A 27,508-nucleotide genomic window follows, 5' to 3' on the forward strand; every position below is an offset into this window, starting at 1 on the left:
CTATACAACCCTGTAAAGAGTTCAGCTATACAAACAAGTTTTAACTCCATAGAGAGATAAGCTAGAAACAACAGATAGCTCAGCTACAAACTTAACAGATTACACTGTAGAGAGTTCAGCTAGAAACATGTCACCCTGTAGAGAAATAAGCTAGAAACAAGTCATGCTGCGGAGAGATCAGCTAGAAGACATCACCTTGTAGAGGGTTCAGGTACAAACAAATCACCCTGCAGATAGTTCAGCAAACAAACAAATCACCCTTTAGAGAGATTAGCAGGAAGAAAGTACCTTGTAGTGAGTTCAGCTACAAAGAAGCCACCATGTAGAGAGTTCAGCTGCAAACAAACCACAAGTAGAGAGTTCAGCTATAAACAGACCACCCTGTAGAGAGTTCAGCTGGAAACAAGTCACCCTATAGAGAGATTAGCAAGAAGTTACCTTGTGGAGAGTTCAGCTACAAAGAAACCATCATGTAGAGAGTCCAGCTACAAACAAATCACCCTATAGAGAGATCAGATAGAAGCAAGTCACCCTGTAGAGAGATCAGCTAGAAGAAGTTACCTTGTAGAGAGTTCAGCTGCAAAGAAACCGTCATGTAGAGAGTTCAGTTGCAAACAAATCACCTTGTAGAGAGTTCAGCTACAAAGAAACCACCATGTAGAGAGTTCAGCTGCAAATAAATCACAAATTTCAGCTAGAAACAAGTCACCCTGTAGAGAGATCAGTTAGAAACAAGTCACCTTGTAGAGAGATCACCTAGAAGAAGCTACCTTGTAGAGAGTTCTGTTACAAGAAACCATCATACTAAGAGTTCAGCTGCAAACAATTCATCTTGAAGAGAGTTCAGCTACAAAGAAACCACCATGTAGAGAGTTCAGCTACAAATAAATCACCCTGTAGAGAGTTCAGCTAGAAACAAGTCATCCTGTAGAGAGATCAGCTAGAAGGATCATCTTGTAGAGAGTTCAGCTACATGTACAAACATGTCACCCAGTAGAGAGATCATGCAGCTAGAAACAAGTCATCATGTAGAGAGGTCAGCTAGAAAACGTCATCTTGTAGAGGGTTCAGCTACCACTCTGTAGAGATTTCAGCTGCAAACAAATCACCCTGCATAGAGTTCAGCTACGAACAGATCACCCCAGAAAGTTCAGCTAGAAACAATTCACCCTGTAGAGAGATCAGCTAGAAACAAGTCACCCTGTAGGGAGGTCAGCTAGAAGAATTTACCTCGTAAAGAGTTCAGCTACAAAGAAACCACCATGTAGAGAGTTCAGCTGCAAACAAATCACCCTGTAGAGAGTTCAGCTATGAACAGATCACCCTGTAGAGAGATCAGCTAGAAACAAGTCATCCTGTAGAGAGATCAGCTAGAAACAAGTCATCCTGTAGAGAGATCAGCTGGAAGAAGTTAACTTGTAGAGAGTTCAGTTACAAAGAAAATACCCTGTAGAGAGTTCAATCACCCAGTAGAGAGTTCAGCTAGAAACAAATCACCCTGTAGATGGATCAGCTGGAAACAAGTTACCCTATAGAGAGACCAGCTATAAACAAATTGCCCTGTAGAAATATGTACTAGAAACAAATCACCATGTGGAGAGTTCAGCCTGAAACAAGTCACCCTGAAAAGAGTTCAAACTACAAACAATGAGAGTTTCAGCTACAGTTCAGTTATGTAAGAAATCACCTTATTACCTATATGACATATATTATTCAGTGTAAAATATACAAATATTTAATCAGACAAAAAGGTATACACAAAATTGCTTCTGGCTTTTGTTCCACAATTCCTGCAGTGAAGAAAAAAAACAAGTTAAAAGGAAGCACCAAAGCCAGTTGATGGCCAGCTTTGTGGCTTGCAATACAAAAAGAAGTGATATCTAAACCAAAACAGCCAAGCTGTAAAAAAAGAGTGCGCCCCCAAAAAGGCCAGGGTGAAAAAAGATGTGAAATCCAAGGTGGTGGCCAAGAAATGGCTGTGATGGTAGGTTAATGGCAAAAATTTTAATAACGACAATTCAGGTGAATTTGGTGCCGAATCCTAGTGAAACGTGGAAGAGGCAACGCAAATTCAGCTGAATTGTCGTTATTAAAATTTTTGCCATTAACATACCACCACAGCCATTTCTTGGCCGCCACCTTGGATTTCACATCTTTTTTCATCCAGGCCTTTTTGGGGACCGCACTCTTTTTTTTACAGATTGGCTGTTTTGGTTTAGATTAATTACTTACAAGAGAAGTAGCTCTGTCATCTTATGCATATTGTTGTACCTGCTCCCCTGTCTGAATTATGGTGAACAACAGTAGGCCTGAGTCAAATATGCTCAAAAGTTTTCCCTAAATGCTTTCAAGAAATTCCCAAAAATTTTACCTATTTTGCTCTTCAGTTTTTCTCTTATGCTTGCATTATGTTCCTAGATTAACAACATTTCCTCAGAACATTAACCAGTGAACGTTCTATTAGAGTATTTCACTACAAACTGTGACTGTTCTATTAGAGGATATCAATATAAGGAGCTATGTACAATACATTTAAGTGTTCTATTGCAGTTTGCACTGACTGCTCAGTTACGATAGTAATCAACAACTTAAGGTTTCTGTGGTAAGCACAAATTATGGAGTGATCAGCATGGGTAATATGGTTGTTATTGCTGGTAGCACATTACCATTATACTTATATTAAACAGTTACAGCTACATAAGTTACAAAGTACTAGTTACAAGGGATGTATACAATGCATTATTTATATTTCTGATGATAAAATTTAATGTTTCAGGGATGTGGCAGGTCAGTGTTTTGGCAAACTCAAGCATAAACATAAATCACATGATCTTTCAATAAGTGCTGATGTAGTTGCCATGGAGACTCTTAATATTGTGCAATCAGCCATCAGTAATTAAGTATAGTAGCAGGGTGGGATGGAGCTCAGATGTCTGTGCATTTCCTCCCCTAATAGAATAACCAATAATCTCATACCATATAATTTTTTTTCCTTTTTATGAAGTTTTGTTTATTTTAAACATGATTGATTTCATATATTCATTTCAATGTAGTCACCTAGTCCTGGTTGTGGGCTTTGGGAGAGGACTGATTTTGTTTCACCAGCTAGGTGGCTACATGGTTGATACAATAGTAGTTTTCTGTGCATGCATTCATAATGCTTTCCAAGCAAAACCTATATACGTACTATTCTATACTTCATACTCTGGTGCCATGATGCAGGTTCCCTAGACACATATTTTGCAAAAACCATCCTTTTCCACACATTGGTCAATTTTCTGTTTTATACCTCAATTGAGGCATTGGGTGCTTATCTGTCTTGTGTCAAAACTTTAGCTTGATATCTTATCACCTAGCCTGCTACTGTAGGCCTGAATCAAATATGCTAAAAAATTTTCCCAAAATGCTTTCAAGAATTTCTCAAAACATTTCACCCATTATGCTTGTCAGCGCTTCCATTATGCTTGTATTATGTTGAAACATTTTAACAGTGAATGCTCTATTAGGGTATTTTACTACAAAGCCACTGCTCTATTAAGAGTATTGATTTAAGGAGCTATGTACAATATATTTGAGTGCTCTATTTCAGTTTCCATAAGGAGTCAAGTATTACATCATTTTGTTTGCTGGTACACATGATGTAAAATGTGTGGAGGTTCCTTTTAGCAAATCCGGTCACGTAATTACAGTGTTTTATTTGAAGGTGCTGGTGTATAGAGAGTCCCACATTATTGATAATATAGCTAAATGTGTGGTCTTATATTGAACTCTGTACAATGTGAGTAAAATCATTCAAAAATTCTCTTCAACCAGCAGCTCATCAAAACATCAATAGTAACAATGATTTATTATTGTTCTCATTGACATGGGCGGATGCTAAACATGTGACATCTAAAGTAGTAGACAAAATCAAGCTAGGCTTCCCTTCCACACACATCCAATTCTTTGACTTTAACCGTTTGTAGCTTGATCACGCAGTATGCTGTTGACCTACAGTTTTCTCACAATTCTACTTCCATTGCATTATGCAATAACAAGTCAAAATTTGAAAGTGATAGCTTAGTACTACATGTGAGTTATGGTCCTTTAAAGTCACAAATATGGATGCGTGTATGTGTAAGCCTGGTTTTGTCAAATAATGCAGTCACATGGCTGAGTTTTGGAAAATCATCTACAATTATTATATGGTTGCACTTGATGCACATCATATTGATCTGTTGATCAATTTTAAATTTTTAATGTTTAAGAAGTGGCTGTTTACTGCAGGGTCCACCATCCATGCAGTTTTACAAAATTTAAGGTATTGATTACAATGCACTAACAACTACAACAAGTATAGATTTACACCAAACCTTGTTATAATAATAATTTAATTGTCAAATGCACCTATATGGTTGATTTTAAAGCAATTAAAGTAACATAATTTTAAAGTCCATTCATCGCCTCATTCAACAATGTCCACAAAAGTGATGGCTATCTTATTTGCTAACAATGATAATGAACATTGTATATGTATATATATATATATGGACATTGCTGAATGAGGTGATGAATAGACTTTAAAATTATGTTACTTTAATTGCTACATTAACAAAAGTAAAAAAAAAAAACTGCTGTTGATGTATTAAAATTGAATCCCACAATCACAGGCTGGTGGGCAGAATGCAATCCCACAATCACAGCTTGCTTGATTTCCGAGAAGAGGATAACAGTAGGGGTTCAATTTTAATACATCAACAGTAGTTTGTTTTTTACTTTTGTAAATGTAGCAATTATAGTAACATAATTAACACTAGTCTCTAAACATTGCTATATTAGCAAAAATAAAATCAAACTACTGTTTGATGTATTAAAATTGAATCCCACAATCACAGTTTGTTTGGCAAAATTCAATCCCACAATCACAGCTTACTTGGTTCCCTATATAAGAGAAAGGTATAGGAACTAAAGATTTTGTCAATTAGGTGCTTCTACATGCTAAAGTAGAACATATTAGTTATACAATGGGCACTTATGCTTTGCCTGTATATGTACCACTCTGCGTGGGCAGTTCAAAGGCACCGCCAGTGCCATAATTTGTATATTGCACTGCTGCAGACCACAGTGAGTGCATTATAACTTATAACACACTGGTTGCGGTTTTGTAGACCACAACGAGTGCATTATAAGTTATAATGCAACGACCGCAGTGCAATATACAGATATTGTACTGGCTGCGGTTTTGTGCAGCATAGCACAAGTGCCGGTGGCAAAGACCACTATGACACCTCACCTAATAGGTTGAAAGACACTACACAGATCACTCGAATTCTTTTATAGCCTGACATGTAAAGGTCGATTGTGGGCCATAACGTCACTAATACGTATAATGTTTACAAGCAACCAATGGCGATCGAAAAAGCCAACGTGGGTGGCCACAACTCTAGTCTACATATATATAAACGTACTTATACACCTTACTAGTCTGGTGCCATCTTAGCCCAGATTAAACTGTAGTCCACTTCGACAATGACTCAATAAAACAAATATATTCTAAATAATACTAACCTTACATTCGATTGTGGTAACCAGTTTTGTCATGCCACCAGATTCGAGTTTAGCCAGTGTGAATAGTAAGAATTAGACTAGTATCGTTTATTATAGTTAGGTTTTGTTTACTTAAACCGTCTATTTAGCTGCTTTTTTTCACTCGAGAGAATCACTATGGCGATTAGTCTGGTGCTTAGTCTATATGGCACGCTGGCATGCTGAGCACTACATGATGAGAGTGGAACAGCGAATGCAGGTTAGTGATATAACCCATAGCGTACTAGCTTTCAATATCTCAGGTGGCTGCAGTACTGCAGGGGGAACGTCATCGCAACGTCAGGCTTGGTTACCCACAATCGATGTTAGAAGCCTGGCCTTTATAAGTGTTACAGCTGTTTTGTGAGACTCTCCCCACCTATTAGGTGAATGGTACATAACATTTATACAACGTGCACTCGTGCTCTGCCTGTATAAACGCACTTGCCTTCGGGCCTGACGGCCCTCAGGCTCGTGCGTTTATATCAGGCAGAGCACTCGTGGCCGTTGTATAACTATATAATACGCACTCGGGCCTGTGGCCCCTGTGCGTATATATCAGGCAAAGGACTTGTGCCCGTGGTATAACTATTATATATAGTAATGTGGACGAGTTGATCTCCTTCTTTCTGCTATATAGTACATCCAAGACTCCGCTCTGTGGCAGCAAAATGTAAGAAGATAAAAGTGGGGAGAATGTCTACCAATAATCTGCTAATGAATTTTAGTGAGTGGAATGATTCTTACAAATATTAATATGAAATAGTGCAACAGTATAATCATGAAATTGACGAGGAGAAAACATCCTGACCACCTGGCAGACTCCTGTAAGCGTTTGAGCATTAATCAAATAGCTGCAGGTTCGAGGCTCCCAAGGTGCAGTCATGGATTTTTTCTCCTTTGCTTAGGACTAGGTGTCCTACAGACCTTCAGCATTTGTGCTGTAAAGCCTAATAATAACTTTAAAAAACCTTTTAAGTTGGTAACCATCTAGATGTTAGACTGTTATCATAACTTTGTGCATGAACAATAAAAGTTGCTTTAAAAGTTACAATTCAGCCTATTATAGCAACAAATTTAAATAATCCACTTCCTTGCCTAGCGAATATGAAAATTAAATTATTGGTGATTAGATACAACCCTAAGCATTAAAACACAGCGTATTGCTAGAACAATGATATATATATTGTGACCGGATTTGCAAAAAGGTACCTATTTCACACATTTTGCAAGTGAGTAGACAAAATGTTATAACAGTTGACTCCTTACATCGATTAGACTAGAGCTGCTGTTTCTATCAAAATAATAGATACTGTAGCTTTATATACACATAGAAAATTTCAGACAGTTACATGTAATGATAGAAAGCTATGAAGTACAATATCAAAGTTCAAACAATAGGTCAAAAGTTGTGTGTTAAAAAGTACCTATCCCATAAATCCAGTTACATATATAATAGACTAAAAGAGCTCTTTGTATAATGAATCTAAATACTTTATTGCAAAGAATCTAAAGTTATTGTAGCTAAAAAAGTAGTTTTAAACTGTGCTATAGTAAAAAACAGTGTATGTATTGATATGGCTTCATAAATCTCTGCCTACAGTACGCAATCTACTGTACACTACAAAATCTATGGCTGCTGTCACGAAAAAGCTACACTGTTATGCTGAGTATATAAGTGTTCAGACTTTTATGTTTTTATATTTCAAGTTTTGTTTTGTTGACGTAACAGCAGCAATAGCTTCAGATGTATTATCTGGCTTTTCGTTGCTGCTCAAATTCAAATATTTTAATTCAGACATTTCTGTCAACAATTCAAAATTTGGGTGATGTCAGCTTTCTTCAATCTGCAGTTTGACAAGTCCAAATGCTCAACAGAGGATTTTTTAGTGATCACTATTCCAATCTCAGAGACTGCCTTGTAGCTGAAACAATTAAAGCTCAAATCAATACACTTGAGGTTTGACATGTTCTCCAGAGCAACACCAAGTTTCTGAAGGGTTACATCATTTACAGTTGTGCAAGATCAGATGTTGTAAACTGTTGTTATTAGCTTTAAGAACATCTGACAATGAGCTTGCAGCTTCAACAGTAATGTCACTGCAGCAAATGCTCAAGAATCTTAAGGATTCAAACGAACGAAGAGCATTACATAGCCAATGTACATACGCTTCGGTTAATCCTGACACAGCCAATTCTAGGTGCTCCAAGGAGGAGTTGTTGATGTTCAGATAACCAATCAGTAATTTCAAGGTTTGCTTTGAAACAAAATAGAAATTTACGGCAAGATATTTTATACCACTTGTTAAAGATATGCATGCCACATCATTAAAAATTGTTTCAATTTGTATCGCAAGGTTTTCAAGCTTGGCAGTTACTATTTGACTAGTTCGTAAAGTTGCTTTCTTCAATGAAACATTCTTTTTAAATGCACCATCAACACATTTGTAATTGAAGACACTGTTTGGTAAATACACATGACTCAGTTCTTCATTGTTGTCAATAACTGCAGCAATTTCATCATCCAGTCCATCATTTATAATGTTAGATGTTAAGTTGATATATTTCAATGATGTACATGTCTTTAACACTGACACTATCTCTTCCATCCCACTAGGCTTAAATTCACAGTTGGATAAATTCAAACGCTGCAGCTGTTTATTATTGTTGATGATAGCCACTATTTGATCCACTGCTTCATCTGTGATGGAGTTGTTGCTTAAATTAAGAAATTTCAAATTCTTGTTGCTAAGTGGCTGATTATTACTCAACTCTGAATGGGTTATGTTACAATTGCTTAAATCCAAATGCTCCAGTTCGGTGAATCTGGATATTTCACTTGATAATTGCATAATTCTGCACTCATTCTGGCAAATGTTCAAGTACAATAAATTCTTTAAGTTGTCAAATGCTTGGGCAAGTTTGACTATGGCAGTGTCCTTTAGTCCACATGTAGCCATTTCAAGATGCAATAGAGTTTTATTATTAGCAATAGCAGTAATCATGGAATGCTCAAAGACATCAGTAATACGAATGTTATTGAAATTTGGATATTCTAATGAATGTGCATTCTCAACAGCTTTTAAAGTATTGAATAATCCTACTTCTATAATAAGAGAGTTGGGGACAAAAGTGGAAGGTAGGCAATCCACAAAGTTGCTGACCTTGTTCTCAGAATTGTTGAAACATCCCAAGATATTTTACATGTTATTAAGCCTTCCAACTGCATTGTCATCGTAAAGAACTTCAATCACCTTCAACTTCTGCAGGGCAAAGTTGGTAATTTGCGCAACTGAAGTAAAACAATTGGTATCTTGTTCAGATTTTAATGACAATACATTTGCTACAGCTTCAAAAATGTCATTTAAGTCCTGCTTTGTAAAATTGTAATTGGTAAATGCAGAAAGCTCAATGATTCGTTACTACTTATCAAAGGTCCAATTGGAACAAGAGTGCCATTCTTCGTATCATTCATACTTAAGTCTATGAACTGTAGAGAGGATATACTCTTCAATGCTTTGATCAGCTGGTTGATCTCACTTGATTGAAACTTGCAGCTTGACAAATTTACATGTTTGATTTTGTCGTTTCTTGATATAAACGCTGCTACCAACTCAGTCCCTTCATTGCAAATGGAATTGTGACTTATATCAAGGTATGATAGAGATAAAACAAAGTTCAAAGTCTCTGGAAGTTCCATAGATGGAATAATCATGCCACAGTCACATAACTCTAAATGCTTGAAAGAGGGACAGCTAATTACCATTAATAGTAATGACTTAGTGGCTGTATCAGTGAGGTTATTTCCACTAAGGTTTAAATGTGAGAAACTTTTGCAGTGACCACATTTAATAGTTTCTGTAAATGCTAGAATATCAGTGTCTTCCAAGTTACAGTGAGCCAGTTCAAGCTGATTTAGTTTAGTACTCTTGGCTATAACATTTGGTAAGTTAGACATTTCCAGTCTCATAGAGTTGCAATTTAATTTGATACATGACAGATCTTTGTGGCTATTGAGTGCATTTCCAAGCTTCTCAGTACCACTTTCTGTTAGGCCACATCCTACTAATTCAAGGCTCCTTAACTTGATGTTGTTAGCTATGACCAATGTTAAGTTATCCTCTACTTGTTCATAGACCACAATATTGTTGATATTGAAATGCCGCAGGGTAGTGGTAGATGTAAGAGCTTTGAGGACTTTGGCCTTACTACATTCAGACATTCTACAATCAGCTAAATTCAGATGCTCAATGTCCTTTTTAGTTGCAATAACTTTTGCTACGTTATCAATACTATTGTCACTAAACACAATACTGTGGAGGGAAAGATGTTGTAGAAGTTTAATGAACTTCAGTGACTTAAATACATCACAAATTCTCACATCAGAAAGCAGACAATCACTTATTCTGAAATCAGTTGTATCCAGATCCTTTGCAATCATCACAGACAAGTGACTCAACTGCTGATCAGAGACACGACACTGATTTAAGCTGACCATCTGTAGTGCTCTAAACTTTGGCAATACATCATAAAGTTGTTCAAGTCCACTTTGAGAAAGAACAAGCTTAAACAACCTAAAAACCTCCAAGCTGTGATTGCTGGCTACAACACTTGTTACATGTTGATACAGTGAACCAGAAATTTGGTTGCAACTAATGTCAATGCATTTCAGGGAAACAATATCCTTCATTGCTTCAAACAGAATTGTGAGGTCGTTATCTTGAAACTTGCAATGTGGTAAATGCAACTGTTCAATTCCATTATTGTTGGTGATCAAAGCAGCAATTTCTGAAGCCACATTACTGAGTTGGTCAGATAGGGCATTCAATCCCAAGTCGACGTGTAGTAACACAGCAGATTCCTTCAATACTCCTTTGGAAAGCAGCGAACAATTGGACACATTAAGATGTTGCAGTTGTCTGTTCCTAGCAATTAAGTTAGCTAAATCACCAGCATACCCATCTGATATGGGATTATTACTGAATACCTTAGAGTTGTACAATTGATAAAGTATCCTAAAATGGGATACTTTCAGTGCACCTATACCACAATTACACAACTCTAGATGCTTTAACTTTTTACAACTGGCAATCACAGAGAACAATCTGTTTAATGCCTGGCCAGTAATTGTACTGCCACTAAGATTCAGATCCATCAATTCTGTTAATCTGCCAGAATCCATGGCTTCAAAAAGTTTGATGATTCCTGTGTTATTTAATTTGCAACCAGCTAATTCAATTTTCTTTAAGTTTGAGTTGTTAGTTACCACAGATGCCAGCATTTCAATAGCATAGTCAGAAAGTACATTTCCACTCAAATTCAAGTTTACAATGCTACTCAACTTACTTAGAGCTCTGACAATACTTAAAGGCAAGTTTCACTTAATTCACAATTAGCCATTTGTAGACCCTCCAGTCATGTATTCTTAGTCACAACCTTACCTATGCTTACCGCCGCCATTGCAGAAAATTTGTTGGAGCTTAAATTTAGCTGTAATAATTCCTTGTGTGCATTCAGAGCTTCAGGAAATTTAACAAGGAATGAATCCTTTAATTTACAATCAGCCAATGCAAGGTGATACAAGTTAGCATTGTTGGCAACCAAAGATGTCAATTCATCTTCCACTTCTTCAGTGACAGAAATGCCACTAAGATTAAGATGTGATAGTGTGGAATGCTTCCTCATTGCTTTCACAATCATTGGCTTTCTTGCATCAGGAATCACTGAATTAGCTAACTCAAGATGACAAATTGAACTGCTGCCGCTGATAAGGGACTCTATCGCATAAGCTTCAGTATCGTTAACAGTAAGGTCATTAATGCACAGTTTGTAAGTTTTGTTAGTAGTACCTCCTTAAGCTTAACTTTTTGAATAGCATATTTGTAAAGGAATATGCTCTCTAGAGCACCATTACAACTAGCCACTTCTTCAAGCTCAACAGCCAAGTCATCAGTAATGCTGTATGAACCTAAATTAACAAACTGTAGTGAATTTATTGTTGACATAGCATTTAGAATTGCTTTGATACCATGGTTACCAAACTTGTTGCTAGTGAAACTAGCATGATGCAAATATTTATTAGCAGTAATAGCAGAAGCTATACAACTTGCTTCATCATCACTGATGTCATTATATATAGCTGAGGTCAAGGTGCTGAAGTGTTACACTGTTAGCAATAGCAGTAAGCAAAACTGAACTGTTTACTTCTTGTAAACAATGAGACAAATCCAAGTGTTCTATTTGGTTAAAAGATGTAACTTCTGCTAGCAATGTCATAACTTCCTCAGTTATTTGATTATGACTTAAATCAAAGTACTTTAATGTTCTCATATTCTTTAATACACTAACAATACTTAGAAGGCCTGCAGGTTGTAAATGACAGTTGCGAAGAATGAGTTGTTCCAAAGTGTCATTAACAGTTACACAGCCAGCCAGATATTGTACCTGTTCATCAGTCATTGTACAACTAGCGAAGTTGATGCACTTCAGATTATACATATTGGTTGCTGCAATCAAAATTTTTGAAAGGCCTTTAGTCTGCCACAACGTTGAAACCGGGTCACTACTGCTGACCCACTGACCCGGATAGCAATCCGGGTCAGACCCGCATTTGAACCGGATTAATTAAAGCCTAGACGTGTTTCAGCTAGTCTCGAGCGAGTGAACGAGTCTACATTTTGAGCGTTCGATTCGTGTTGAGTAAATATTGCAACTTCAGCCTAGCTGTAGGTTGAAGACCAAAAAAAAGGTCTTCACCTACTGACAATAGCTACCCCTCACCATAGATACCCTCAGTTTCGTGCTACATACTGCACTTACTAACAAATGGGCGTGGCTGAGCATATGTTGGTAATGCGATAAGTGGGCGTGGTTCACGAAATAGCGTTTAAAGTTGGGGTTCGCTATATTCACTCGACCTGAAGTCCGGAAATGATGTAATGCATAGAAATTAAAGCACTGCGCGTTCTACCAAATACCGTTTTGGCGCGAATCTTGGTGAGGGTTCAGTTTCTCCGTAGAAATGTACCGGTAGAGTGATGGTCCGGCTAGTTCTGGGCCTAACTATTACACCGGACTTGTAACGAATCTAAAGGAGACTTTGGAAGCTCACAAGCAACAGACCAAGAGCTGTTTTGGTACGCCGGAGATCGACTGTTAACAAGAAGCCGCTGGATGTGGGTTTATGTTAAATAGCTAACTCTTGTATCTGGTGCCTATATTATCTCATTAGCTGTACAGCATATGTGGTAGTCTCTTAAAATTGAACAGAATTTGTATAGCTTTCCATACACAGTATCATAGGTGTCTTGAGCCAGTGTAGCTAAGCTATAAAATTATTCAGACAAAGCCTAGCTACAGCTACTGGAAATGTCAGTAAAACTGTATGCCAGACAAAGTCTTTACTTTACGGAAGTCATGAATTCAAAACATGCATGCATGGTGCACTTTCAAATAGAACTAGCCATGACATGCATAATGTGATATTTCCTGGACATAACTTTAATGGAGTATTTAGCTATACCAAACTGTAAAATTATATCAAGTACTGTATCAGTAATATATATATGGGTCAAGTACTGTTTTATTAATGGAATGTACCACTATGTACACAGGGGAAATCCTTGGGTATATTCATAGACAGACATTTAGTGAATTCATTGCCAGTTAATTTCATTGTTGCAACCAATGCTACTAATTATTGCAATCAGTCTGACAGACATGTACCACTTACCACTCAACATTTTTCAGATGTATGGAATTTTTAATGCATGGATCCCTGTTACTAATGTGTGTGTTATAAACTGAAGCTAAATAAATAATCAACTGTAGTTAGCATTAAGTTTGGTACGATTTCAAGCAATGAAGAAGTGTAGTAACAGGTTGCAGTATACTGTATAGAGGGAAACTTTGGCAGGGATGAATAGCTGAATTTGGCAACATAAACTTTGACAAAATGTTTAGTTATAAAGATGCTAATCTGAGTATTTGGCGGGTTAAACTTTGGCAGATTTGTAGCAAATTTCCAAATTTGTAAAAGTTTCCCTCCACCAAAGTTTCCCTCCACCAAAGTTTCCCTCTATACGGTAATATACTTCTGATCACTAACCTTTTCATAGTTTCTGTAATAATTATACAGGATCACATTTATTTTGACAGGAATCCACACGAATATTTTGGGAACACACTATCCATGGACAAAAAGTATGCTTTGAGAATACTCCATTTTATGTGTCTGAAATTAGAAAGATGGACTGCCAGTTTGGAAGCCACTATTACAAAGACAAGAGCACTGGCAAAAGAACATGTCTACAGGGAACACGGAAAAGAGGTTGTGCTGCTCACATTGAAGTCCATGTGATTTCCCTGTTTCCAGAATATAAACTGTCCTTTTCTGATGGCATGACTGGAGTGAAGAAGGTGAAAGACATTAAGCAAAAGAAATTGCAGAAACTCAAGAGTAACCTAGCAGAACCCACATCAACTGTGTCCTCAGAAAGTTGTTATTTTGTAGTTTTGCCAAAGGAGGAGGCACACTCTTGTGACATTGATGGTCCAGCTTTATATGGCCAACGAATCCATCCAAAGCTTGTCTCTAAAATCTATGAGCTGGTTGCAGAAGGTATTACGAATGTACAAGAGGTGAAAAATCATCTCAAGTGCTATGTATTGCATGTTTTGTATGTTCATCAAAGACCAGATCTTACAGACAGAGCTTATTTTCCTAACACTAGTGATGTCAGAAATTATGTCTATCTTGCGCAATGTGCATGCCAACTGTCTAAGTTTGACCAGGAAAATTTGAGGCTTAAAATTGAACACTGGAAACAAGATAACCCAACTGCATTGTATTTCATTCATAAGTTCTGAATACACCAGCAGCTCATCAGAGAACAATAGCAACCAGACCTTGCTCTTTGTTCACCAGGAGGCTTGGCAGCAAGATTTGCTATCTAAATATGGAAACACAATTTCCTTGATGGATGCTACATACAAAACAACCAAGTATGAAATTGCACTATTTTTTGTCACTGTTAAAACAAATGTAGGATATAGTGTAGTGGCAGACTTTGTGGTGCAATCAGAGTCAAAGGAGAACATTTCAGAAGCCCTCAGTCTGTTGCTTTCTTGGAACCCAAATTGGAATCCACCTTTTTTTATGACAGATTATTCAGATGCTGAAATTGGTGCAATTGAAGCTATATTTCCAAGCTGCAAAGTGTATATCTGTGATTTCCACAGAGAGCAGTGTTGGGAGAGATGGGTCAAGGATAGGAAACATGGACTTGCATCAAGTGAGGCAGATACTTTGTTGAGTTTCCTCAGAGACATAGCTAACTCGCCATCACCAACATCCCCAGACCTATCAGTTGATTACCATTACCAGAAGCATGTAGACAGCCTGAAGAGTGGAAACATATGGAAAAATAATTTACAGCTACGGGAGTGGTTAGAGAACAAATGGTTGTCATGTCCACAGGTAAGTACACTTGTAAAATGAATCATGAATATAACACTACAAATGTAGTATGGTGCACACAAGCACATGCACATGGACACATACACATACTACACGGATCCATGTACAAACACACATATTTGCTTTTATACTGCAATCAGAGTTTAGGAGAACAGTGTTCTTATACTCATGTACTTATATTGTACTTTAATCATAGCGATGGGCAAGAGCATATCGTGATAGAGATTTCCATGCTGCTGTTAACACCAATAATGGTACTGAAGCTTTGAACAAAGTGTTGAAATATAATTACCTTCCTCACAACAAGAATATGACATTGTCTGCTACTGTTACTCTCATTGTAGAGAAGTTTCTTCCTGACAGCTATCAGAAGTATCTATTCTTGAATTACAAGCAAAATGACATGTATCGTACTTACAAAAGCTTTGTGCCCAGTTACCTACAAGGAAGACCTTGATCTGTTATTTTGCATTGCTTAGAAAGACGCTCTAAAGCCTTAAAGTATATTTCCTCAGATGTAACTGTGCTTGATGAAGCAACAGGCAAGTTTGAAGTTAAAGGTTCCAGTGAAAAACACCATACTGTTTTCTTTGAGGATCCTTCATGCACTTGTCGTGACTGGACAGAATGGAACTTACCATGCAAGCACTTCTTTTGCATATTTGAACTTTATTCACAATGGAACTGGGATCGTCTACCTGACCGATACACCAAGAGTGCATACTTAAGCACCGACCAAGCCGCACTGAACAGCTATTTTTCTCCCAGTGTAGATCAAGACGCTGCATTTCATGACAGTAATGTTGATAGTAGCAATGATGACATCAGTGAACTACCTCCTCCAATGGATGGTTATAATGAAGAGATACCAGCAAAAAAGGTATGTATCACATAAAATTTATTATATATTTTACTAGGATTCTGCATCATTTACAGACCTATTCCTGTTCACTAAAGAAAGAGAGAGCGTGCTAGAATTGGTTTAAAAGCCCTGGAAACTTTGACATATTGTTGTGTTAATCCAGATGATTTACATGAAGTAGGAAATAAGATACAAGATATAATCACCTTTTTAAAGGAGAAGCTTCCCAGCTGTGAAGGTTTGATTATTAGGCCAGAGCTAAGGAACACTGTAAGGAAGCAAGCAAGAATGCAAGCACTCAAAGTATGCCAGAAATATCGAAAGCTACCATTGCGGAGTAGACGTGGTCCAGCAGCAAAAGATTGGCGGTATCGCAATAGGGTTGGGATCAAGGCAGACAGTCTTAGAAAGGTACATGTTTTGTTGTAAGGTAAATTGGATCTGTTGCATTGCTGCTTTTCAACTGGGGCTTTTTCAATGCAAAAGTAGTTGCTAATACTCCACCAATGCATATACAGTGTATGGAACCTGATTACTGTTAAAATAACATACACCTACTAATTATTATACTGTAGCACATGGTGGTTTCCGCTATAACATAAAAGTGTGTTAGTAACCTCTGTACAAAGACAAATTCCAATGCACTTCATTGTAACAACTAATGGAGAACTTACAAATTACTTGTTTATAATTTACAAACTTACAGTCAACATGTACTGTAATCATTTATACTAATAGCTTACAGGGTCATAATATACTGAATTTGCTGGCCGGCTACTCTGATGCCAGCTGAAGATCTGGATATCTCTATTATCATTTTTTGTCAGTTTTAGCATTTGAGTTTCAATTTGCTAAAATACATGTTACAGTGCATGTTACTCAGGACAAATTGGACACTACTGGGTGTATATATGTATTAATAATTTTTTCTTCTAGGCAGCTACAGCTGAACAGATTTTGAAGGATGCAACCAATAGGTTAAGGTTGAAAGTTGATAACAAAGGAGAAGGTAAATAATTTATGTAACTTGTCTATTACTGATGTATGACTATACCATTTAGACGTACCCAATACAAGTGTACCATCCAAACTAAAATCAAGTGGTATGCTCATGTGTTTACTGTGATTGCGTGTACATACATACATTCATGCAGCAACAAGAACAGGAATGAAGAGAAAGCGGTGCGGAGACTGTGATGGATGCCAGGCCGCAAATTGTGGAGAGTGTACCAACTGTTTAGACAAGAAGATATTTGGTGGCCCTGGCATCAAAAAGCAGTGTTGCATGCGCCGCCGCTGTTTGACATTCTTAACCCCATTACAGGTACTAAATTAGTAATAGATCATTGTACATACTTTATACACCTGAAATCTAGCAACTATCACAGAGAATATTGTCCAGCAATGAGAATGTTGAGAAGGAGACAGATGCATATCATGTGGATGATACAGTAGGAGACACTGAGAATGTATGTGATGTCATTGTTATGCACAATCACACATCTGTGTTTTTGCGTATATGGATAGTGGGTGGATGTTATGAAACAAGATTGGTATGTACTGAGTAAGAAGCAGAAAGAAGAGGTTTGCCATTGTAAACAGATGGATGATAATTTATGTACATACTGTATGAACAAGGTTTACAAGATATGGAACAATGCAAAGAAGAAAACACTGACAGTACTACCTAGTGGGCTCTCATTAAATGATGTCTGGTCACTATTTTTAACTCACTGGCTCACAGACAAGGTTTGTAAATATTAGTTTTCAGTATGTGACTATTTTGTTATTCTCACAGGTGATCACAACGTTTTTACAAATTGCCTTGCAAAAGTATTCAAATGTTAGTATGCAATGCAAATGCAACTGAAGGTATTTAGAAGCACTTGTTTAGGATACGAGAAGAACATTTGTCGCATCGACCTTCTTATGCAACAACCTGAATCGACATTCTGAAGTAACAAGAAGGTGGTACCAAAAGGTATACTACAAATTTTTTTTGATAATTTAATTAAGGGCCTTCTAATGCATTTTTGTATGACTTGCTGTAGGTTAATTTCCAGGAGTACAATGTGTGCTTGTTTCCAGTTCATGTGCACAATAATCACTGGATACTTCTGGTATGCCTATAGAGTACCACTATAACATACAATTAACAAAGATTTAATACCAAATAGGCCTTACATATTGCTGACAAAGAGCTCTTAGTGTATGATTCACTTGGTCGTACACAGTACAGCTGTGTAGAAGTACTGAAAGGATGGATTTTGGAAAAGAAAGAAATAATAACAGAATGGGATGATGTGAATGTTAGATACGTACCTGAAAAGGTTCAGTTCAAGTTAAAGTACTGTACTGCAATAACAGTACTTACTTACTGTATTGTTAGGAAGTGCCACGACAGCAAAATGGTCATGACTGTGGTGTATTTTTATGTGTAGTAAGTGAATACATGACGTATGACATTATTATTTTATGTTTTCTCTATAGTACGCCTTACATGAAATGTTGGGGATTAAGACTTACAACTGTAATGCGGTAAGCTGATATCTTTATTATAGTAATAACAAGATAGTGATGAAGTTAAACACTTTTTTTAGGGTAACTTTAATCATATTAGAGAATGGATGACATGGATGCTGTTTAATACACATTGACAATGAACACTGTATACAACACATGGCATATAGTATGTACATATGTATATTAACTCTATTCTTGTACGAAGCCCATCTTTGAGTTTGAACACACATCATACGTATCTTCACAGTAGTGTTTTTAAAATGCTTGATGGGATTTCTGTAAATAAAAACCATGTTTCAATCACCAGTGCAAAAACTTCACAAGTAAATGACTTAGCCCTGGAGATCCATACAAACTATAAAAATTCACAACTCTTGCAAGCAGACATGCAGTCCACACACACACATTGACAAAAAAAAATCCCTGAACAGTGTTGTATACAAACCTCACAAACAATTATACTTGCGTGCACTATGCTTATATCTACTGAGTTGCAAGGACTTATAATATAGTACCTCATTAAAAAGTCAGACCAGGAGCCCCATTAATGGACTAGAAATTGACCAATACTAATCCTTGACAATTTTGTAATACGAATACTAATATGTACGTGACTTTGTCTGACAATATCAGCCTTAAGCTTTTCCAGATCTACAACTTTTCACAACTCATAACTTCCCAACCCTTTAATGAATCTACTTGAAACTTAGCCACACTATTGTGGTGACTACTCCACACTGGTCACTGGATGAGGTACTCTTCTTATCATATAAACACCATCCAAACAAATTATCAGACGACAAACAAGACCTGCAGCTACATAATATTATGTACAAAATAAAAATTAAGACACATGATATTGTACTGCAGAGTATATACGACCTGCTGAGTGATAACCTGACCTGTTTGCATAATTTTGTTTTTGAGATAAATGCCATTGATATACATTGGGTAAAAAACGTGTGCTTTTTACACATGTTTTATTTGCTTCAGTAAACCGTGAAAGAAGACCTGAATTGAGATATCTGATATAGAAGTGCCTCTGCAATCAATCCAGTCACCATGGAAAATATGAATGATTTCTGTTTACAAATGTACTGTAGAGAAACCATGCACCGTGCTATCATGAATCAACACCTTGGACTATCATCAGCAAAAAGAAATGGGACACAAAGAAGGACAAACATAAGTCCATGATGCGTGCATTGTATGTACTATGGTATGCCAAAAGGCACGTCTTAGGATGAAATGACGCCGAAAAGTGAGAAAATCAAGTTCGTAGCCTTAGCTGTTATCAAGTTACACTTGCCTGAAGGCAGGCAGGCAGGCAGGCAGGCAGGCAGGCAGTACAAAATTCCATTGAATTATTTTTTTTAATCTCACAATAATCTATTGGAGGCATTTAGGGTAGTACTGAAGGCACTTTTGGGCTTGGTTATAGTTATAATAATACTGCCTAGGTACTAGCATGACATTGTGAAGCTGATTTTGGGTGATATTGTTGGTCAGAAAAACCCAAAACTCAAAAATTAATATAGGGATCCAAGCGATAAAAAGTAGATCAATGATGGTATTACATACAACATAGCTCTGTGAGAAAATCCCTACATTGGCATGTTATAGCAATAATTTCTTCAATGCCAAAGTAGGTATTTTCCTACAGAGCTTTGTTGCAATACCATCATTCATCTCCCTTTTCACTACTTTTTTATTGCTTGGATCCCTACTTCATCTTCAAATTAATAATCTTTAAATGTACTACTTTTTATAGCTACAGCTATAGTCTGTTCACATTTACCTGAGTCCTTGTCTCTTGTTGCATGGGCCAGCTGCCCAAAGATTATGCAAGGGCTATAAACTGACCCAGGTTTAAAGTACTTCACAAGACAAGTTATCATTTGTCAATATATGAAGGCTATAAGACTGGTTTTGTCACATACAAGTACTGATTCAACTCTAGTGTCTATAATACGTATTTCAGTGCCTGTAAATTCTCCAGTTATAGTACCCTGTGCACTTGGCTGCATGGATTACAAGGCTATATCACATGTTTCTGTGCCTGGCTATTGATAAGTATTTCAAACCTTCTGCTATTACTTTAGTTTTACGTCAAACCATTTTTCAAATGCTAAACTTTAACATAAAGCATATACTGCAATGCAATATATCCCATGTGATTTATATTATACCCATAGTCCAGTGATTTTAGCCTACCATTGATTAGCACTCTTGGCAAGAAGGGTAAAACTAATACTCTAGGAAAAATTATGTACAATGTTGGCTGGGAGAAAAAAATTATATGCAATATTGGCTGAGTATGGGAGACAGTGTGTCACTAACAGGCATTCATGTCCAACTCCCATATACCCTACTACTGTACGTAACCGTAGAAAGGCATAATGTGATGCACACAACACTCGAACATAACATCAATTGTAAGCATACATAACAATGTAGCTAGAAACTGAACTACTCAAGCATCACTGTCACAATGAACTAATCATAGCTTAGAGGCATTTTCACTAGGATATATTCATGAATGGGAATATGCACGTGGTTGCCACTGACAGTATTTAGAATACACTCTCTATAGGGCATATAAGAGTAGGACATCCTACTCAGAACATAATATATTAACTCTTGTAGCTAACTTTAGCTGTGGGGAGTCTGGGGACTTGCCTTTACCAGAGAATTGCCTTTAACCTTTTGGGTGCTACTGCCTTTGTATTAATTGAACACACCACTTAGCAACTTTGATCACAACCCAATACATGCATTGATAAATGGTACAATTTGTTGGGATGTGTGGGGATTTATGGATTTACACCACCATTACTACTGCCTCAGTAAATGGGAAATGTAATTTTCAATGTCCCAAGCCCCCAACTCAAGTGGTTGTATGGGGATTAGATCTGGTACGTTATTAAACTATAAAAACTCACGTCAACAGATCATCTTGTTACAAAGTGAAAACGTCAGATCCACTATATAGATTTGCGATAGTAGCAGTAGCCAGCCAGGGCCATAGATAGCCACACTGTAAAAACAAAGAACGAGTGAGCGCAAGTAGTAAGAAACGCGCAGTGCCTTACAGTCGTATGCTTTACGTCATTTCCGGACCTCAGATCGTGTGAAAATAGAAAACCCCGTTTAAAGTTTCCACGTCGTCAAACGAACAATTTCGTTTCTCACGTGATCCAATCCGGGTCAGACCCGGATAAATTGTAAACCGGGTCAGACCCGGAGAAAATGTGACCCGGATGACCCGACCCGGTTTCAACGCTGGTCTGTCACTGACATTGAGAAATATTTAAATGCTGCAGTTGTGATCTCTCAAACAAGAGATCAGTGGAGGCTAATTTGCTAGCTACTTTGTCTGTAATGAAATTTGAGCTGATATCTAAATGCTGAATTAACTTTGCCTTTTTAAGGGCATCAACAATTCTCAATAGTCCCTCCTCTCTTAAAGCACAGTCAGATAGACAGAGATGGTCTAGTCTATGGTTTTCCAATATGTAAATAACCATTTCACCTGCCAATGACTTGTTAATAAACTGAATAGATTTGAGATCAATGTATTTTAGCTTAACAGATTTGCAAACTGATTTTACAATAAAGGTAAGCCCTCTTTCTTGTAATTCACAATTACACAAAATCAAACTCTCTAACTTTGTGCATTTAGTGATAAGATCTGCTACATGTTTCGCTGCTTCATCAGATATCACATTGAAACTAAGATCAAGATGCTTTAAAGAATGACTGGCAGTTCTCATTAGTTTAACCAAACTGTTCTCCTGCAATCCACACTTTGACAAGTATAATCAAAAGCCTTAGTCAATAATACTGTCATGTAACAAGCTACTAAATCATTGACATTATTACAACTGACATTCAAAATTTTTAACTTCTCACCATTCATCTTTTTCACTATCATTGCCATTGTATCTTCCTGCAGTTTGCAGTGTGACAGATTTAAATTCTCAAGACCTTGGTTGGCAAGAACTACAGAAGACACATTACAGTTTGCATGTGACATGTTGTTGCAGCTAAAGTCAAGTTCCTTGAAAGAGCTAACTTTCGTTAAACTCGAAATCAGCTCTGTGTATTCCTTTGGATGTTAATGCACACCTCTTCATGTGAAGATTTTCAATGCAATTTCTGCTTGTAAGTGCATAGGATAAGTCATGTGTTACTTTATCAGTGATGCAGTTACAATTTAAATTCAATGATAGCAAGTTTTTGTTCTTTATCGCACTGCAAACTGATCTAAGACCTTCTTCATACAAATCAGTACAACTGGCTAATTCAAGATGTTGCAGAAATATGTTAAGAGTGATACTGTTTGCTAAAATTACTGCAGCTTGATTGCTGATTTGGTTGCCGCTTAAGTTTCAAAAGGACTACAAACTTTACATGTATACTACTGATGTGTTATTTAGTGGACTACAAAGTGAAGTACAGTGTAACCTCTTAACTACCACCTCTATAATCCAGAATACTTTTATAATATGACTGCATCAAATAATATATGATATACTACCTTGATAATCCAACATCTGATTACATAACTTGCAATTCATCAAACTCGGATACTGCAGTGATGTGCTATTCTTTAGTACATCTGTTACAGCTACTGCTGCATGATCCGTACAACACAAACTTAGTGTAAACTGTGACAGTACCTTTTGACTCAAAACAGGAGCTATTTGTTGAAATACAGACTTTTGAATAGTTACACCTCTTCTGAGGTTGAAAGATTTCCAATTTGAAAGTGAACCAAAACATGAAACAATTTCATGAATGTCCTCGCCCCTGCAATTTCTAAACACAAAAGTACCCTGGTTAATTCCCTGCAACATTTCTTCCTTTATTATAACAACTGTTTTATCTGTCACATTGTATATATGCAATGGTAAGGAATTCTCACCAAATTGTATTACAAACTCTGCTAGCTCCTCACATGCAATTTCAATACACTTTAAAGCTGTACTATTTTGGTCAACATAGTGAAATGATGAAATTTCAGATTTCAATACACATTCAACAAGATCCTGGAAGGACATATTACAGCTATGCAATGTAGCTTTTGCACTTCCTGCTGCCAACATAAGTACAATTTGAGCAGTTTGATTAAACATGCATGAATCGTCTATAAGACATGAAAACTAATGGATGCTCGAATAATAATTCTTTGATGAGAGTGCTCCAATTATTGTTTCGTAATTCTGCATGCACATGACAAGAAGGGACTGGTCTGTAACATAAACCTCCATTTGATTTGGTATCAACTCAATTTTAGTTACTTGGTCAATAACACTGTTAATAGTGCTACTGTCTATTCTTTTTCTTTCTTCGTCATCATCATATGAATACATCATAACGTGCTTAATATTCAAAGCTAGTAACAAATCAGCAAGTAGAGCAGCTGAAGACTGTGATAAGTTGTTGTAAGATAAATCTAAATCATCAATAAACACCGCTGTTCTACTGCTACTGCTAAACGCATACAGCCTTTCTATCTCCATGTCTCCTATGTAGCAGTTTGACAAGCTCAATAGTTTCCAGTGTTTTGTAGTGGATCTACCCAAAAACAAGCCCAATGTATGGATATTTACTGGATTCAGTGTTTGACCACTGAGATCAATTTTTTGGTCCTGTAGCAACTGACCAATATATTGGCGGATTACATATGCCTCAGAAAAACACTGAAACAAATGGAGACAAATGGCTTTATTGGCAATGACTTTTCTTGAAATCCCAGGATTCTTAGAAAGCCACAAGAAAACTGAAGTATAGAGCTGGAACCTATGACCAGATAAAAAGTGTTTGAATGGATACGACTGTCCCTTGGTCATTCCAACATACATAATCCAAGTATTGAAATATCTGCTATTCAAAGATTCTCCTTCATCAAGTTTATCTGCTTTTTCTAGCGTTACGAAGTTATAATTTATTTGCTTTTTCCGGGGCAACAAAGTTATATAAGCTGCTAAAGTTTCTTGAAGAGAATGATGCAAAATATTAAATGAAGTATCTTTTGTATTTTCTTTCATATTATAAAACTCTACAGCCTTCAGCAAACTTAGCCCATTCCAGTTTCCAGGATGCAAAGTGAGATGCTTACAGACACTTTGAATTTCAGTTCTAGTAAAAACAATTTTATCATCACATAAAGCTTGAAAAGCCAATTGACATAATTCCAAGAAAATTGGTTTATAACGAGCTGGTATAGCACTAAAATATGAAATACCATCATGCTCCTCCTTCTGTTTTGTTATGATGAACCTTGATATTATGGTAATGCAAATGAATTTTTTATTGATTTCAGTTTGGGTTGTTGGTAGTTCAGCATTTTTCTCACCTTTAAATAAGCACAACAAAATAGTCATGTTTAGTGGGATATAACAATATGCATTAATAGCAGGATTCCTCTCCAAGTATGATAATAATTTATCTGCATCCTGACCATTCCCCTCTAATGCTTGCCTGATATATGCTCTCCGATTATCCTCTGTGAATCCTAGTATTTCTACCCTGCGTTCAACCATGTTGTGCAGCTCAACTGACACAGTAAGACGTGATGTGATTACACCTCTTTGTCAAAAAATTGATGCTGAGATCCATCTAATTCACCATTGCTGCTAAATACAACAAGTACAAGGATAAATTAAGAATTTTAATTTCGATAACAGATCATAGAAATAAAAAGTAATCAAACAAGGCAGGTCACCCACACCTGAAGATATACATACACCCATGACTGATTTAGGGATTAAGTGTCCACTAGTATATCTTCATGTGTAGGTGACCTCCCTTGTTTCACAACTTTTTATTTCTATGATTCCTAATCGAACTTAAAATTCTTCTTATACTTGTTTGTTTACTTTTTTGTAACATATTATGACTGGTATACTCACGCATATGCATTAGAATGGAAAGAATGGTGCCAGGTTAATTGTTTTCGCTGAACGCACGTCCCAAATATCAATTACTGAAATAGCGAAGTGTTATTTATTCAGCTATGTTCAACCTGTTACACAGTGTTACAAATGCAGAAACACTAGGAGAAGGACCTCTGCAGTCAATCAGTTACAACAATTCCCATCATTCATACGGAAGCCGTCATGTGGCGCTACTGCGAATCAACACCTTGTGCTTTCAGTGAAGATAAATGGGACACAAAGGAGGATACAGGTAAGTCCATGAAGCATGCATTGTACATACTGCGGTATGTCAAAAGAGCTGCTAAAGCAATGTCAAACAGTAAAAAAATACCAAGCCCATACTTAGCCGATATTGAGTTACGCTTGTCTGAAGGCATCAATTAATCAGTCAGTCAGTCGGTCCGTCAGTCAGTCAGTCAGTAGAAAATTCCACTAAATAATTTTTCCTAAATTTCATAGCAACTTTTGGAAGTTTCAGGCTGTAATGAATAAACTTTTGGGCTTGGTTATACCTAACCAATACTGCCAAGACGCTATGAAAGTATTGTGAGGATGGTTTTAGGGTGATATTTTGGTCAGAAAAATCCAAACCCTAATATACAATACCATCGTACTTGAAACAAGGTGATTCTAGTAAACTAGGCACCATTTTCTTAACTGCATATGTGTACAGACAGATGCACACACCCACATGTATTGTAAGTACAGAAAATTTAAATTTCTCTGATTATACTTCAGAATACTGTTAACCAGGGGCGTACCTACCATGTAGGCAGGTGAGGCAGCTGCCTCACCAAATATTAGTAATTGAAGTGAGAAGCTAATAGTGGACTTTTTGCTACTTGAAAATTAATGTTACAACAATTTATATGTTATTTAGTGCAACTTACCATGGAAATTAGTACGAATCTATCCATAGCAGATTACCCTCGGTACTGCTTCGTTACAAACAACAGTTGGCACTTATTAGAATTTTTTGAATGGTTAGGCGATTCTTTTTTTGTTACTAAAAATTGATGATTTTAAGATTTAAGATTAGGTACTGGGCAGTCAGCTCAGCTGGTTTTCCCAGGGGGTGAAAACCCCAAATGGTACAGTCAAATACATACATACATACATACAATTTGATAATTAATTACAGTAGTGAAGGTTAAGTACTTAAATAAATTCATCCGAGTTTCTTGATTCTATTATATTAATTGGCAACTCATTGATCAGAGTGAGGACCACATTGAGTCACAACCATAGGCGTAACAACCCGGGGGGCAAGGAGAGCTGGAGCCCCCTTGTGGTTCTATATTGTAAATTCAAAAAAAATCGAGATACTCTAATAGAGCAGTCACTTACTCTAATAAAGCAGTCACAGTATTCAGAGAAGCAGTGTGGCAAACTATGAAGTTGTGAATAAGGATTTTTATGTACTTTATCAGTGATACAAATTATTATTTAGTGGAGAGCAGCCATTCTTAGTAGTTTTCAACTTTTTTTTGCTCTTCAACACTAAACTAGAGCTGGCCCCCTATCTAAAAATATCTTGCTACGCCTATGGTCACAACAACCAAAAAAGAAGCACCAAAAGACCATTCTACATTTATGGGTTGAGTGTAGTTAATTCTATAGGTATTAATTTTATTATAATCAATTCCAAAGTATTCTATTATAGGCCACTCCAAATAAATTCTCTGTTTCCCGTCCACCGCCCGCATCCAGCTACTGTCAGCTCTAAATATTCCATTATTCCGCATTCTTCAATTATTTTCTGGTTATTCTTGCATACTGACAGGCTCAGTAAAAGCCATCTTGAATCAGGGTCAGCTCACGTGTCAGCAGTACTATCAAGTCGGCAAAACTTGCTATTTTTGCAACTTAAAAGAGAAGGAACAGGCTTAAGCATGCTTTCATGTAGCTTTTTATGGTTGTGCAAGGCAAATAATGGTTTGAAAAGCTGCCAATGTTACAATGAAATAATGGAAATGGACCGCCCGCCCGCATGCAAATATGCTTTAGTCCAGGACGGGAAACAGAGAATTTATTTGGAGTGGCCTTATAACCACACTAATGCTAGTTTGCATATAATAGGCTAGTAATAACTAACTAATCTAGAGAATAGCTTTGCCTTATAGATTAAGTAATGCC

The 27,508-nt window shown here is 36.8% G+C and overlaps 5 protein-coding genes across 5 annotated transcripts in view; 1 reads left to right on the top strand and 4 right to left on the bottom strand.

Moving 5' to 3' along the window:
• Nucleotides 1-7,571: 7,571 nt before the first annotated feature.
• On the bottom strand, nucleotides 7,572-8,525 carry LOC136248017 (protein NLRC3-like). The gene has a single exon (XM_066039834.1). It carries the CDS (start codon nucleotides 8,523-8,525, stop codon nucleotides 7,572-7,574), a length of 954 nt encoding a protein of 317 aa, XP_065895906.1.
• Nucleotides 8,526-8,929: 404 nt separating this feature from the next.
• Nucleotides 8,930-10,846, bottom strand: LOC136248019 (ribonuclease inhibitor-like). The gene has a single exon (XM_066039835.1). The coding sequence runs from the start codon at nucleotides 10,844-10,846 to the stop codon at nucleotides 8,930-8,932; it is 1,917 nt and encodes a 638-aa protein (XP_065895907.1).
• A 134-nt stretch (nucleotides 10,847-10,980) lies between these two features.
• On the bottom strand, nucleotides 10,981-12,024 carry LOC136248020 (NLR family CARD domain-containing protein 3-like). The gene is made up of 3 exons (XM_066039836.1): nucleotides 11,882-12,024; nucleotides 11,474-11,622; nucleotides 10,981-11,417 (listed from the first exon to the last, which is right to left on the bottom strand). Exons 1-3 carry the CDS (start codon nucleotides 12,022-12,024, stop codon nucleotides 10,981-10,983), a joined length of 729 nt encoding a protein of 242 aa, XP_065895908.1.
• A 3,837-nt stretch (nucleotides 12,025-15,861) lies between these two features.
• Nucleotides 15,862-18,711, top strand: LOC136248021 (uncharacterized). The gene is made up of 15 exons (XM_066039837.1): nucleotides 15,862-15,923; nucleotides 16,001-16,316; nucleotides 16,842-16,914; nucleotides 16,967-17,008; nucleotides 17,060-17,229; nucleotides 17,282-17,374; nucleotides 17,433-17,489; nucleotides 17,544-17,654; nucleotides 17,704-17,748; nucleotides 17,800-17,886; nucleotides 17,957-18,025; nucleotides 18,083-18,235; nucleotides 18,295-18,345; nucleotides 18,396-18,443; nucleotides 18,506-18,711. The coding sequence occupies exons 1-15, from the start codon at nucleotides 15,862-15,864 to the stop codon at nucleotides 18,560-18,562; spliced, it is 1,434 nt and encodes a 477-aa protein (XP_065895909.1). The 3' UTR covers nucleotides 18,563-18,711.
• Nucleotides 18,506-27,508, bottom strand: part of LOC136247096 (sentrin-specific protease 2-like) — a 34,001-nt gene continuing 24,998 nt past the window's right edge. The window contains exon 10 of the mRNA XM_066038713.1: nucleotides 18,506-18,704. The gene's annotated coding sequence lies outside the window, so the exon portion shown is untranslated. The remainder of the gene's footprint in view (nucleotides 18,705-27,508) is intronic.

The sequence above is a fragment of the Dysidea avara genome, chromosome 2, assembly GCF_963678975.1.
Source record: "Dysidea avara chromosome 2, odDysAvar1.4, whole genome shotgun sequence".
NCBI classification, from domain to species: Eukaryota; Metazoa; Porifera; class Demospongiae; order Dictyoceratida; family Dysideidae; genus Dysidea; species Dysidea avara.